We start from the raw sequence: 12751 nt of genomic DNA on the forward strand, positions 1-12751 counted from the left end.
CCTGGGTCCAGCCCCTCCGGGCTTCCGCCACTGGGGTGGGGGAGGGGGCTCGACCTGCCACCCCACCCCCCATTCCAGCCTGGGGCTCAGGTCTCCGACAACAGAACCAGAGCCACTCAGCAACGCTGGAACCCACTCGGGGGGGCCTGGGGCCCCTCGTCCCAAGCCAGGAGGGCTTTGGGGGAGGGGTGTGGCCCCTGGCAGACTGGCAGTGTGGCCCAGGGGGCTGGGGGGTGCCAGGGAGGTGGGGGCGAACCTCGAAGCAGGAGGCACGAGTGCGGTTCTCTTTCCCTCGCTGGGGGGGCCTAGGAGCCGGTGGCGGGCCGGAAGCCTTCGAAGGCAGAGCCTGCGGGGTGGGGGTGGTGGCAGGGCTGCGTCCAGTGGCAGGGGCACCATGGCCACCATCCAGTCCGAGACCGACTGCTATGACATCATCGAGGTGCTGGGCAAGGGCACCTTCGGGGAGGTGGCCAAGGGCTGGCGGCGAAGCACGGGCGAGATGGTGGCCATCAAGATCCTCAAGAACGACGCCTACCGCAACCGCATCATCAAGAACGAGCTGAAGCTACTGCGCTGCATGAGGGGTCTGGACCCAGAGGAGGCCCACGTCATCCGCTTCCTCGAGTTCTTCCACGACGCCCTCAAGTTCTACCTGGTCTTCGAGCTGCTGGAGCAAAACCTTTTCGAATTCCAGAAGGAGAACAACTTCGCACCCCTCCCTGCCCGCCACATCCGCACGGTCACCCTGCAGGTGCTCAGAGCCCTGGCCCGGCTCAAGGAGCTGGCCATCATCCATGCTGATCTCAAGCCCGAGAACATCATGCTGGTGGACCAGACCCGCTGCCCCTTCAGGGTCAAGGTGAGTGGGGCGGCCCTGGCGTGGCGGCATCCCTGGTTCTTGTCTTCTCCCAGCTTCCCCCAGCCCTGGACACTCTCCTGTCGCTAAGGTCTCCCTTGTCCCACCTCCCAGCCTTGAGGTCTCCCCTTCCCTGTCCATGATGCCTCTCCCCACATTCTGGCCCTAAAAGCCTGCCCATCTGCCTGTCCCGATTCTGACATTCTCTGTCCTGGACCTGAGACCTCCCCCTCCTTCTCCAATTCATAGTTCAGCTCCTCTGGCCCAGTTCTGTCTATGTGGGGCTGACATTCTAGTGGGGGAAACAGAGTCGCCAAGATAAATGAGTCAAATGTGGTATGTGAGTGAGAAGGAGAAAACATAAAGCAGGGAGGAGGAGGATGTGGGGTGTTGATTGGTGGTGGTAGTAGTGAGTGAAATTGTAGACACGTCGGTCAGGAAGACCTCACTGAGAAGGTGACATTTGAGGAAAGTCCCAAAGGAAGGAGGTTGCCATGTAGACATCTGGGGAAAAGCATCTGGGTAGAAGGAACTGTTAGTGCAAAGGCCCTGAGGTAGGAGTAATCTGAGTATATATGTTTGCGAAGCAGCCAGGAGGCCAGGGTGGCTGAAGCAGAGTGAGAAAAGGAAGGACATGGGATCAGGGAGGTGATGGGGCTGGGAGACACACAGGGCCTCGTGGGCCACAATGAGGATGGGTTTTATTCTGTGTAAGATGGGGCCACAAGAGGCTTCTGAGCAAAGAGGGGCTGTGATCTGGCTCAGGTGTTCCCAGGGTCTCTCTGGTTGCATGAGGGCAATAGCCTGCTAGGGGCAGGATCAGGAGGGCAGTGAGGGGTGTCTGCTCTGCTCCAGGTGGGAGGCCTGGGTGTGGGGGTGGAGTCGGGTAGTGGGAGGAAGGGACATGGTGCGTTCTAGGTAGGTTTGGAGCTACTGACATCAGGATTTGCTGACCGATCTTATGTGAGGTGTAAGAAAGCACTTGACTGGAGACGAGAGCCTGATGGCCCGAGCGACTGGAAGGATGGAAGCGCCATTCTTCGTTACAGACAGTTTGTTCATTAACAAAGATTTACTGGGACGCTTGGGTGGCTCAGATGGTTAAGCGTCTGCCTTTGGCTCAAGTCATGATCTCCAGGTCCTGGGATCGAGCCCCACGTCGGGCTCCCTGCTTAGTGGGGAGTCTGCTTCTCCCTCTCCCTCTGCCTCTCCCCCTGCCTGTGCTCTCTCTCTCTCTCAAATGGATAAATAAAATCTTTAAACGAAAAACAAACACTTACTGAAGACCCACTCTGGACCTGACCCTGTGCTGGGCACACAGAAGCACCTCCCATACATGTCACAAGTCCCTGGGCCCCCTATCCCAGCCCTGGACCCCTGCCTGTGACCCCCAGTCCCAGACCTGGCCCTTTCACCCTGGACCCCTACCTCTGCCCCCAAATCCCAGACCTGGCCCCTCTGCTCTGGCCCCCTGCCTATGTCCCCCATCCCAGGCCTGGCCCCTTCACTCAGGACCCCTCCTCCCTCTGTCCCACAATCCCAGACCTGGCCCCTCTGTCCACTTCTGGGCTTGTCACTGTCTGGTGAAGGGTCTGAACTAGGAGCAGGCGGGGCTATGAAGTCAAGGCCTGGTCAGTTTTGGTCACCACTGTGTCCTTGGCATCTCCCAGCACAGTGCTGAGGCGGGGTCAATGCTAAATGAATGTCAGAGTCACAGGGAGATAGGCAGGCAGGAAAAGGCAGATCATTTTGCCCTAAGAGATGGAAGGACAGAGCACCAAGGAAGGAGAGACTCCCACAAACACAGCAGGGGACAGACAGGACAGATCCACAACACCTGGCTGGCGTTGGCCCGCTCCTGTGTCTGTGGAATGAATGAATGACTGGATCCCGTGAACACTGAGTGCCCCAGGTCTCTCACGCTCTGAGATTCAGGCCTCAGCCGTCCGCACTCAAGAGTGCAGGTTAATAACCCTTCCATCGTACCACCTTCTGCAAATAGAAGGTGAGGGATGGCTGAATGAAAAGCAGAGAAACTCAGAGGGGGAAACTGAGGCAGGGATCAAGATAGAGTCTTGGAGATTCAGAGTGAAAGTGGCACAGGGTGCCTCCCAGCTGCATTGGGAAAGACTTTCAACCGTCCCGGGCGCTAGAGCAGTGGGTATTCATCGAGCCCCATCCTGGTCCTGTTGGAGCAGGGCAGGGGGCTGCTGTGAGGGGTGTCCAAGGTACCTAATGATGAAGACAGAACAGGGCGGGCTTCAGGGAGGTGTCTTCCTAGCAGGTGACCCAGGGATGGAGACGGAGAGAGACACAGAGAGATGAGAGACACAACGAACAGCAAAGCAATGAAGAGGCAAAGAAAGAACGATACAGATATGAAAAAAGAGGCAGAAGGAAGCAGAATGGCAGGGACATAAAAGCCCATTCATTCATTCATTCATTCACTCATTCCTGACTGAGCCCCTAACTGTGTGCCGGGCATTGTTCTAGGCGGCTAGGGATGAGCAGTGAACAGACAAAATCCCTACCCTGATGGGACTGCATCCTAGCTGGGTAGATAGACGATGAACTTGACTAAAAAGGTAAAATATATAGGATGTGAAATGGTGTTAAGAGTTCTGGAGAGGGGCGCCTGGGTGGCTCAGTCATTAAGTGTCTGCCTTCGGCTCAGGTCATGATCCCGGGGTCCTGGGATCGAGCCCCACATCGGGCTCCCTGCTCGGCCGGGCGCCTGCTTCTCCCTCTCCCACTCCGCCTGCTTGTGTTTCCTCTCTAGCTGTCTCTCTCTCTCTCTCTGTCAAATAAATAAAATAAAAAAATCTTTAAAAAAAAAAAAAGAGTTCTGGAGAAAAGCAGGGAGCCAGGAAGGGGGATAGGAACGGTGGGGGAGGCTGTTTTTCATAGGATGGCCAGGGGAGGTCCCCTCCACTGAGAAGGTGACATTTGAGACCTGAGATGAGGGAGCTGTGTGGACATCTGGGGGAAGAGCATGCCAGGCAGAGGGAACGGCCAGTGCAGAGGCCCTGAGCTGGAAATGCGTCTGGCTTGTTCAAGGGACAGTGAGACACCTGTGAGAGGGAAAGCAGGAGGCGCTGAAGGCAGAGAGGTGATGGGGCAGATTACTCGAGCCTTGGGGGCCACAGTGAGGACATTGGCTTTTATCACAAGATGCCTCGGGGGGTGTGCATGATGAGCAGACTGGGGCGCAGAGGGGAGGAGCAGGGAGACCAGCGAGGAGGCCCCTCCATCAGCCTCGGTGGAAGATGATGGAGGACGGAGTGGTGTGGGGGGAGCCGAGGCTGGGACGTAGAGGGGGCCGAGTCTGGATCTGTTCAGAAGGTGGAGCCGACAACATTTGCTGATGGGCGAGGTGTGGCATGAAAGACAAAGAGAGGGGTCCTAACCCTCACAGGCATAAGTCCTAGTGGAACGAAACAGAGACAAACACACAAAACCAGAGACAAAGACGGGCGAAGACAGGCACATAAACAAGAGATAAAGACTCACAGACACAGCGACAGTCAGATAGCAGGTGCAGAGAGACACAGGCGAGAGCCACGGGGGAGACCTAGATTGGTTGTCCCTGTCCCCTGCCCTGCCCACCTGCCTCCCCACCCCCCCACAGGTAATTGACTTTGGCTCAGCCAGCATTTTCAGCGAGGTGCGCTATGTCAAGGAGCCATACATTCAGTCGCGCTTCTACCGGGCCCCAGAGATTCTGCTGGGGCTGCCCTTCTGCGAGAAGGTGGACGTGTGGTCACTGGGCTGTGTCATGGCCGAGCTGCACCTGGGCTGGCCCCTCTACCCGGGCAACAACGAGTACGACCAGGTGCGCTACATCTGTGAGACCCAGGGCTTGCCCAAGCCCCACCTGCTGCACGCCGCCCGCAAGGCCCACCACTTCTTCAAGCGCAACCCCCACCCCGATGCTGGCAACCCCTGGCAGCTCAAGTCCTCGGCCGACTACCTGGCTGAGACCAAGGTAGGGGAGGGCAGGGGATGTGGGGGCTGCTACATCGACAAAACAATCTGGGCTAGACCTCAGAGAGGACGGGAAGTTTGAGGGTCAGCTCAAATCACAGCAAGTCACAGCAAGAGAGATGTGGGTGAGACCCCGGGTGGCACCGGAAGTACATGGCGGCTCCTCTTGAGTTTCATGGCGAGGGCTCGGCAAGCTCGTGTAGCAAGCAAGCTGGGAGGCCTGGCGGGCTGGGCTTGGGGGTGGGGGCTGCAGGAGCAAGAGGGATCTGGATTTGCCTCCAAGGGGGACTAGAGGTTGAGGGCAGCTCCTCTGCTAGTGGCTGGAGCCGTGGCTCTGGGGAGGCCCAGAGGTCTGGGGGAGAAGTGAAACTTGGCTCAGTGAGACTCTGGGTGAGATGGCAGGAGGACCAAAGAACCCAACCTGGTATGTTTCCCGCAGCAGTAGGAGGGCTCTGGATCAGAGCAGAGGGGCTCTCCCCGCAGCAAGAGAGCTCCAAGTCAGATTATGGGCAGAGCTGCAAGTCTAGGTTCAGGTGTGTGGACTTCATGGCAACAAGAGAGCCCTGGACCAGACCGGAGGGCAGACTGGAAGCTGGGGGCGGAGGGAGTAGGTCATACGTGGGCCCCGCTGCAGGAGCACCCGAGGCCCAAGGCCCGGACTCGATGTCAACCCCGGGCCCCCACTGTGTCCCACCAGGTGCGCCCCCTGGAGCGCCGCAAGTACATGCTCAAGTCACTGGACCAGATCGAGACGGTGAACGGTGGCGGGGCGGCCAGTCGGCTGCCCTTCGCGGACCGCGAGGCGCTGGCGGAGCACGCCGACCTCAAGAGCATGGTCGAGCTGATCAAGCGCATGCTGACGTGGGAGTCGCATGAGCGCATCAGCCCCAGCGCTGCCCTGCGCCACCCCTTCGTGTCCATGCAGCAGCTGCGCAGCGCCCACGAGACTACCCGCTATTACCAGCTCTCCCTGCGGGGCTGCCGCCTCTCGCTGCAGGTGGAGGGCAAGCCGCCCACGCCGGTGGCAGCTGCGGCGGAAGACGGGCCCCCCTACCACCGTCTGGCTGAGGAGGAGGAGGCTGTGGGCATGGGCAGCGTGGTGGGCAGCGGGCCCTTCTTCTGCGAGAAGGCGCCGGGCGTGCAAAGGGCCATTGATCAGCTGGACGACCTGAGCCTACAGGAGGTGGGGCGGGGGCTGTGGGGCGAGAGCCGAGCCGACGTGGTTCCTGACATGCTGGCTCCTCTCAAGGCCGCCGCCGCGGGCCGCCGTGTGCCCGACTCGGGCCCCGAGCCCATCCTGGCCTTCTATGGCAGCCGCCTGGCAGGCCGCCACAAGGCCCGCAAGCCACCCGCAGGCTCCAAGTCTGACTCCAACTTCAGCAACCTCATCCGGCTGAGCCAGGCCTCCCCTGAGGATGATGGATCGTGCCGGGGCAGCGGCTGGGCAGAAGGAGAGCGCCTCGGGGCCTCCGCAGAGCTGCCCACCCTCCCGCAGCGGGATGGGGATGGACCAGACATCAAGGATATGACCATGGATGCTGATGTAAGCCCGGTGGGCTGGCCAGGGTGCGGGTGGTTCTGGGATCAGGGCCTCCCTGAGCTCCAGGATGGGGGGGTACAGTGAACCAGGCCTGGCGCCCCCCCCCATCTGCATTGCCTGCAGCTGGCTCAGGGTTCAACACATACTAGTCCACTCTCAGGATGTGACGAGGTTCAGCAAACACTAACCCACGTTCAGAATATGATTAGGATTTGATACGGCTCAGCGTACACTAACCTGTATTCAGGATGTAACATTCAGCACACGCTAACCCACCCTTTTACAAGGTGATAAGGCTCAGCACACACTGATCACTTCAGGATGTAAGACTCAGCACACACTAACCCATATTCAGGATATAAGGCTCAGCACACACTAACCTACTCTTAATGATGTGATGAGGCTCAGCATATACTAATCTACCTTCAGGCTGTATAGAAACTCAGAACGCCTTAATCCACCTACAGGAAGTGATAAAGGCCCAGCACTCAGTACAAGGCCTTAGCAGGTGCTCACCCATCCTCAGGAAGAAGTGACAAAGCCTCAGAGACACTAATAGTCCCTCAGAGCACATTAAGGTCTCCGCACACACTGTTTGAACCCCCAAGTTGCGATGAGGGTTCAGGACCTATAAAATCACCCTCAGGAAGTGACAAGGGTTCAGTTGGGACTGGAGAGAGTCCAGGAGGGGCTGGCCAGGGGCTCCTTGGCTGATGGTCCTTTCTTCTCCTCCCCAACAGAGGCCGGGCCCTGAGCTCTTCGACCCCAGCAGCTGTCCTGGGGAATGGCTGAGTGAGCCAGACTGGACCCTGGAGGGTGTCAGGGGGCCGCGGGCTCAGGGGCTCCCACCCCGCCATGCTCACCCGCACGGCCCGCCCCGGGCCACCAGCTTTCTGCAGCACGTCGGTGGGCACCATTGATGGTGACCCCACCCCTGCCCCTCACTGGGGGCTGCGCTAGCTGGGCTGGTCTCCCTTCCTCAGAAGCCATTTCCTGAACCCACAAATTATTCTTACAGAAAGATAGTTATCCAGAAATTCCCCATTACCCTCGCCCATGGTGCATGCCAGCACAGAACCCCCCGAATGCAGGAGGGCCTTGGGGTCTGGCCTGTGGGCCCCCTCCCCAGGGGGGGGCAAAGGGACACAGGAAGGGGGCTGCCCCCACTGGCCCTGAGCATGCCCTCGGCCCTGCTGCCTCTGCCTATTTCAATAAAGAACTGTTGAGCAGCTCTGCTTGAGGCCTGGACTGGAGCTGGGGTGGCGTTCAGTTTGGCGCCTGGGACCCTGATCTCTGATGCTGCTGCGCTCAGCTGGTCCCTGCCAGGGACAGGCTGACCCATCCCCTAAGTATGCTAAGTGCTTGGCACGCGAGAATCCGCCCTCGGAACATTCCCCATGTTCAGCAGGTGCCAAGGCGAGCTTGCTATATGCCAAGGTCTCATCTGTAGACCTGCCCTTGCCACGCGTATGGGCTTGGCATGCCCTCCTCACCCACGCTTGGGTCATGGTTAAGTGCGAATTCCCTTGGCAGGCATAAACTCACGCTCGGTGCACACTCGGGTGTTTGGACATGCGAGGCCAGCCTTGGGAGCCGGTGATGGTTCGGAGCGTGCCCGTCTGGGAACATGCTCGATGTGCAGCACACACTACGTATGCTGACTACGTGAGGCTCCGCTCACGCCAGGCCCTGTGGTCACGCTCTGCACGCTCAGCACATACTGGCTCACGAGCACTCACGCCAGCACGAGCCAAATCCACGCTAAGGGCATAGCATAGCACAGGCTGTGGGCTCCGGACAGGGGTCAACGCGCCGAGGGCTCTGCAAACGCTGTGTCGCCGAGAGAGGAGCGTGTCAGCTGTGCCCGACCCCGACGCCCCACTGCACATCAGACAGACAGACACAAGCCGTACAGACAAGTGATTTACTTCTTATTATAACCTGGAGCCCTCTTTGCCCTGGAAAGGGGGGTGGGCCAGGGGGCCGGGCCCAGCATGCACCCCCGTTTCTTCGGGGGCTAATCCCTCCCCCCAGCTGGGCTGGGTCCCGGGGCCACAGCATCAGGCCGGCAGGGACGGAGACAGAGGTGGGTAGAGCAGGGGCAAGCCAGTGAGCCACGATGGGGCACACAGAAGCGGGGGGCACGGGGACGGGGGCCGGGACCCAGGATGTCCGGGTCCCCGGGGGGCCTCGCGGGCCTCGGCCCGGCTGCCGGACCAGGGCCTCACAGCAGGCGACAGGCGTTGCCCACGCTGTCAGCTGAGGTGTCAAGGTCATGGCTGTAAGGGGAGTCCCAGTCCCTCAGGAAAACGGCCTCCAGCTGGCTCCTCAGGCCACCCCGCCCATTCTGCGTCACCAGCAGTGAGGTACCCGCTGTCTCCGTGAAGTAGCTGCCAGACCAGTTGGAGGTTCCTGAGGGGGTGGGGGTGGGGGGGTCAGAGAGTCAGAGCCCAGAGCTGTGCTCGGCTTCTCCTCCTGTCCCCCTGGTGGTGCTCGGGACACTCACCGATGTAAGTGGCCCGTTCGGTCACCATGTACTTATTGTGGTTGACGCGGGCGTATGGGATCCGGGCCTGGCTCTCATCCGCGGGGACCACAAAGAGTTTCTGCGGGGGAGGGGAGAATGGGAAGGGGCGTGAGCTGCAGGGTGGGGGTGGAGAAGCCCCAGGGTCCGGGCTGGGGAGGGGAACCAGGTCTGCGGGACTGGGGACTCAGCTGCTTCCCCTGGACCCACTGGAGCCAGAACGGGGCCCAGCGGAGGGGGTACCAGTAACACCGGCTGAAAGGGGAGACCCAGTTGCCTCACTTGTCATTCCTTCTCGTATGGCTCCTACTCATCCCATAGGTCTCGCCTCAGATGTCTCCTTTTCCAGGAAGTCCTCCTTGACCACTGACCCCCCCACCCCCCTGCAAGCTGGGGCAGAGGCTTCCTCTGGGTCCCCCTATCCTGGCCATGATGCCTCCTCCATCTGGGCCCTGCCCCCTCTGCCCTTGCCCCACCATCCTGGCCCGACTCAGGGTCTCCCCATCACGGCAGGGCCCTGTCCCTTGGAGTCAGCCCTGACAGTCAGTCCTCATGGAGCTCACCATGACGACTGTGCCTTCAGCATCGCCCTGCACTGGGGCTGAGGGGCGGGTCTGGGGTGGGTGCTTACCACCTGGATATCGGAGTGGGTGTGGTTGTCACGCAGGGCAGCCAGGGAGAGCAGGAAGGCCCGCATGGACGGCTCAGAGTGTCCCCAGCAGCTGATCAGCAGGCGCACCTTGACGCCCCGCTCATAGGCAGCCCGCCGCAGCCCGTCGTCAATGGCAGGCCAGAACCTTGGGGTTCGGGGACGGGGGTGCAGGATTCGGAGGGCAGCTTTACCTATGGCCTGACCCTGAGCTTCGAGGCACCCTTAAACCCCAAGACCGCCCTATCTCTGGCTTCCATTCCTGCCCCCAAGCCCCTCATCCTGTCTCCAGCCCATACAGCCTGCTCCCTAACTCGGGAAATCCCACGTCCCGCACGCCAGGCCTCCAGCCTCCGGTCCCCTGCCCCAGTCCCACCCCCAGGATTCCCATCCTTTTCTCTGTCCCCACTTCCTCTGTCTCGAGTGTTTAGACCCCCTCTCCCTGTCTCCTCTACCTCTCCCTGTGGCTTCCCGCCATCTGTCCCTTTGCCTTGTCCCCTTGCCTGCTTTCTGGCCTCATCACTCCCTCTCCCACTCATGGTGGGTCCCTGCCCCGAGCCCTGTCCATGAGGCAGCCGTACCTGCGCGGGTGGGAGAACTCCATGGTGGGCAGGTAGTTCATGACCGCGACGTAGATGAAACTCCGGGCATTATCCACCACGTTGAGCAGGGCCTTCAGATCCGGGGTGCGGCCACTGGGACACAGTGGTGGGGGTGCACTCTGGGGGGGTGAGGGGACAGTCAAGACACGTGCCCTGCCAAGGGTGCCGTCACCACAGACCCCATGTACGGAGAGTCTGTCTCAAGTCAGGTCCTGTGGGTCGTGCTGAATCCTACAGCCTCCAGGAAGGGGAAGGTAATTGCCCCACGTCCGTTTTATAGGCGAGGAAGTTGAGGCTCTCAGAGAGGGTGAGTGACTTGCCTAAGGTCACACAGCTGACAAATGGAGCCAGGATTATGCATCCAGGCTGTTTGGTTCCAGAATGTACGCTCTAACACAGGGGTTCTGGACATAAGGGTCCTGGTCCAGCAATGGCAGCATCACCTGGAGCTTGTTAGATTTGCAAATTCTTGGGCTTCATTGCACAGGGCCTACTGAACTAGGTGCCGGGGTAGGGCTTAGGGATCTGGGTTTTAACCAGCCCTCCCCGTGCTTCTGATGCATGCTCAGGTTTAAGCACCTCTCTTGTGATCACCTGTGTCCCCGACTTCCTCACAGCCCACCCGAATGGCACTCCTTCGACACCAGGCCCTTTACCCTCCAACCTCGTGACAGAGGAGCAAACTCAAGCTCTGAAGGGGAAGTGGCCATGGGGAACCCTTAAGCTTCTGTGCGAAACCACTGAAGCAAAGCACCCCAATGAGTCATGCGTCCCTGCATCCATGCCTTTCTGGGGCCCTCCACAATGACTCCGGGCTTGGCCAGGTGACTCGCTTGGGGGGGGGGACAGAAGGGAACCCAGATTGGCCACCCCTAGCGGGGGCAATATCAAGAGCTGCAAACAGCAGCGCCTTGTCTACAGGGCAAGAGAACTTTCCACGGTGATGGAAACGTTCTATAGCTGCACTGTTCAACATGGCAGCTGTTTGCTCCCTGGGCCTACCGAGCACCTGCAATGTGGGTCAGTGCAATTCAGGAACTGAACTTGTAACGATACTTAATTTTAACTGACTTAAAATGAAAAGAGCCGAATGCAGCTACAGCAGACAGCGCAGGGCTCCACTAGGGGCTTAGCGTGCATAAACCCCGGCCGGACTCCCCCATTAGCCGTAAAGGTTGCTGATCATTATAGCCACTGTGGAGAGGAAACCCAAACCTGGAGAGGTTGGGACATAGCCCCAGCCCCAGACCAAGCAGAGTGAGTGGGGGTGAGTGGTCGGGACCCTCCCCCGACCCCAACACCGGGCAGGGCTGGACAGAGACTGTGAGTGACCCGGCCCCTCCTCCCTAAGACTCACCGCCAGGTAAGCTAGAGCAGGGGTTCCATTGAGGCAGATCTCCATGGGTGTCTCCTGATTGTAGCGGGTGTCGTAGGGCCGGGGCCAGGTGGCCGGGATGGAGCTGCCCGCCTGGCCCAGGTACCAGTAGGCCTCGAAGATCTTGGTCAGGTCCCGAGCTAGGCAGCTGCAGTTGTACATGACCACTCCCAGCTCCTTGACCTGTGGGAGGGCGGTGCTGAGCCTTGGGGTGGTGGCCTGGCGCCCATGGGTGACACGAACACCCACGGCCCCCCTCCCCGCTTCCTGTCCCTGGCCCCTCAGTCTCCCATCCCTCCACCCCCTGCCACCACCACCAGAACTGAAGTCCCGGGATGGGCGTGAACTTGATTCGAGGCTAAAATCTGGCCAAGTTTTGGTAAAAATCATTTGGTTTTTCCAAAGAGCCAGGTTTCCTGAACCTTCGTGGAAGCTATTGCTTCTACCCTCCACAGAACAAGCTCCTACTCATTCTTAGGTCTCGGCTGACAGCCTCCTCCTCCAGGAAGCCTCTCTTGACTGCCCCGACTGTGTCAGGCATTCCTCTGGGCTTTCATGGTCCCTTGGCTTTCCCTCATTTCTCTCTCTGGTGACACTGCACCGGGAAGACAGGCACTGGGGATGTCTCAGCCATGGCTGTGTCTTCAGCATCTCCTCACAAGAGTTGGTAAGATTAGGGGCTTGGGATGTATTTGTTGAGTCAATAAATGATCACTGCCTAAGCTGTCCCTTCTTTCCTGTCTTGTGCTAAACCTGGCGGGTCCTTCAGGTGTCATGTGAATTGTCACCTCCCTTGGAAGACCTTCCCTGATACTCTGGCCTGGGTCCCCCATCCTGATCCCCTGGGCTGCCACTGCCCGGTGACCAGCCTGTCACCGCACCAGACCGGTGGTTCCCAGGGATCCATCGCTTACCACCACGTTCCCAGCAGCACCCAGGACAGGCCTGGGCTTAGAGCAGGCACTCAAAGAACTGAACAATGAAGGGCCAATCGGTGGACAGGGCCTTGAATGCCCTGCAGAGGGGCTGGCAGCTGTCATCAGGGATCAGAGCAAACCCCGGGCTTCCATGAGCAGGGGGGAGGCAGTGAGGGCTGGATTTGGGGGATGCACCCCAAAGAGATGCAAGTCGCCGTATTCCCATAGAAACAGCTGAGTCATCGGGGCACCGAAGCCCACAGCCGCCAGGATGAGGACCAGCAGGACCCAACGGGCTTTCTGT

The 12751-nt window shown here is 59.7% G+C and overlaps 2 protein-coding genes across 7 annotated transcripts in view; one reads left to right on the plus strand and one right to left on the minus strand.

Annotated features, from left to right (window-relative positions):
* Positions 1-394: 394 nt before the first annotated feature.
* On the plus strand, positions 395-7300 carry HIPK4 (homeodomain interacting protein kinase 4). The gene is made up of 4 exons (XM_021701098.1): positions 395-859; positions 4485-4841; positions 5538-6383; positions 7121-7300. Exons 1-4 carry the CDS (start codon positions 395-397, stop codon positions 7298-7300), a joined length of 1848 nt encoding a protein of 615 aa, XP_021556773.1.
* A 990-nt stretch (positions 7301-8290) lies between these two features.
* The window catches only part of PLD3 (phospholipase D family member 3), a 17561-nt gene continuing 13100 nt past the window's right edge, over positions 8291-12751 (minus strand). For all 6 annotated transcript variants that reach the window (XM_021700926.1, XM_021700924.1, XM_021700923.2 and 3 more), the window contains 5 exons: positions 11513-11713; positions 10135-10274; positions 9536-9701; positions 8887-8986; positions 8291-8792 (listed from right to left, as the gene is read on the minus strand). In XM_021700926.1, coding sequence (XP_021556601.1) covers positions 8605-8792; positions 8887-8986; positions 9536-9701; positions 10135-10274; positions 11513-11713 — 795 coding nt within the window. In that variant the 3' untranslated portion in view covers positions 8291-8604. The remainder of the gene's footprint in view (positions 8793-8886; positions 8987-9535; positions 9702-10134; positions 10275-11512; positions 11714-12751) is intronic.

The sequence above is a fragment of the Neomonachus schauinslandi genome, chromosome 16 (genome assembly GCF_002201575.2).
Source record: "Neomonachus schauinslandi chromosome 16, ASM220157v2, whole genome shotgun sequence".
NCBI lineage: Eukaryota > Metazoa > Chordata > Mammalia > Carnivora > Phocidae > Neomonachus > Neomonachus schauinslandi.

Bases quoted from the DNA above. Each gene is read 5' to 3' on its own strand.
- HIPK4 (XM_021701098.1), top strand. From the start codon at position 395: ATGGCCACCATCCAGTCCGAGACCGACTGCTATGACATCATCGAGGTG. The intron at 860-4,484 runs GTGAGTGGGGCG...ACCCCCCCACAG, and splicing joins GCTGCCCCTTCAGGGTCAAG to GTAATTGACTTTGGCTCAGC. The intron at 6,384-7,120 runs GTAAGCCCGGTG...CCTCCCCAACAG, and splicing joins ATATGACCATGGATGCTGAT to AGGCCGGGCCCTGAGCTCTT.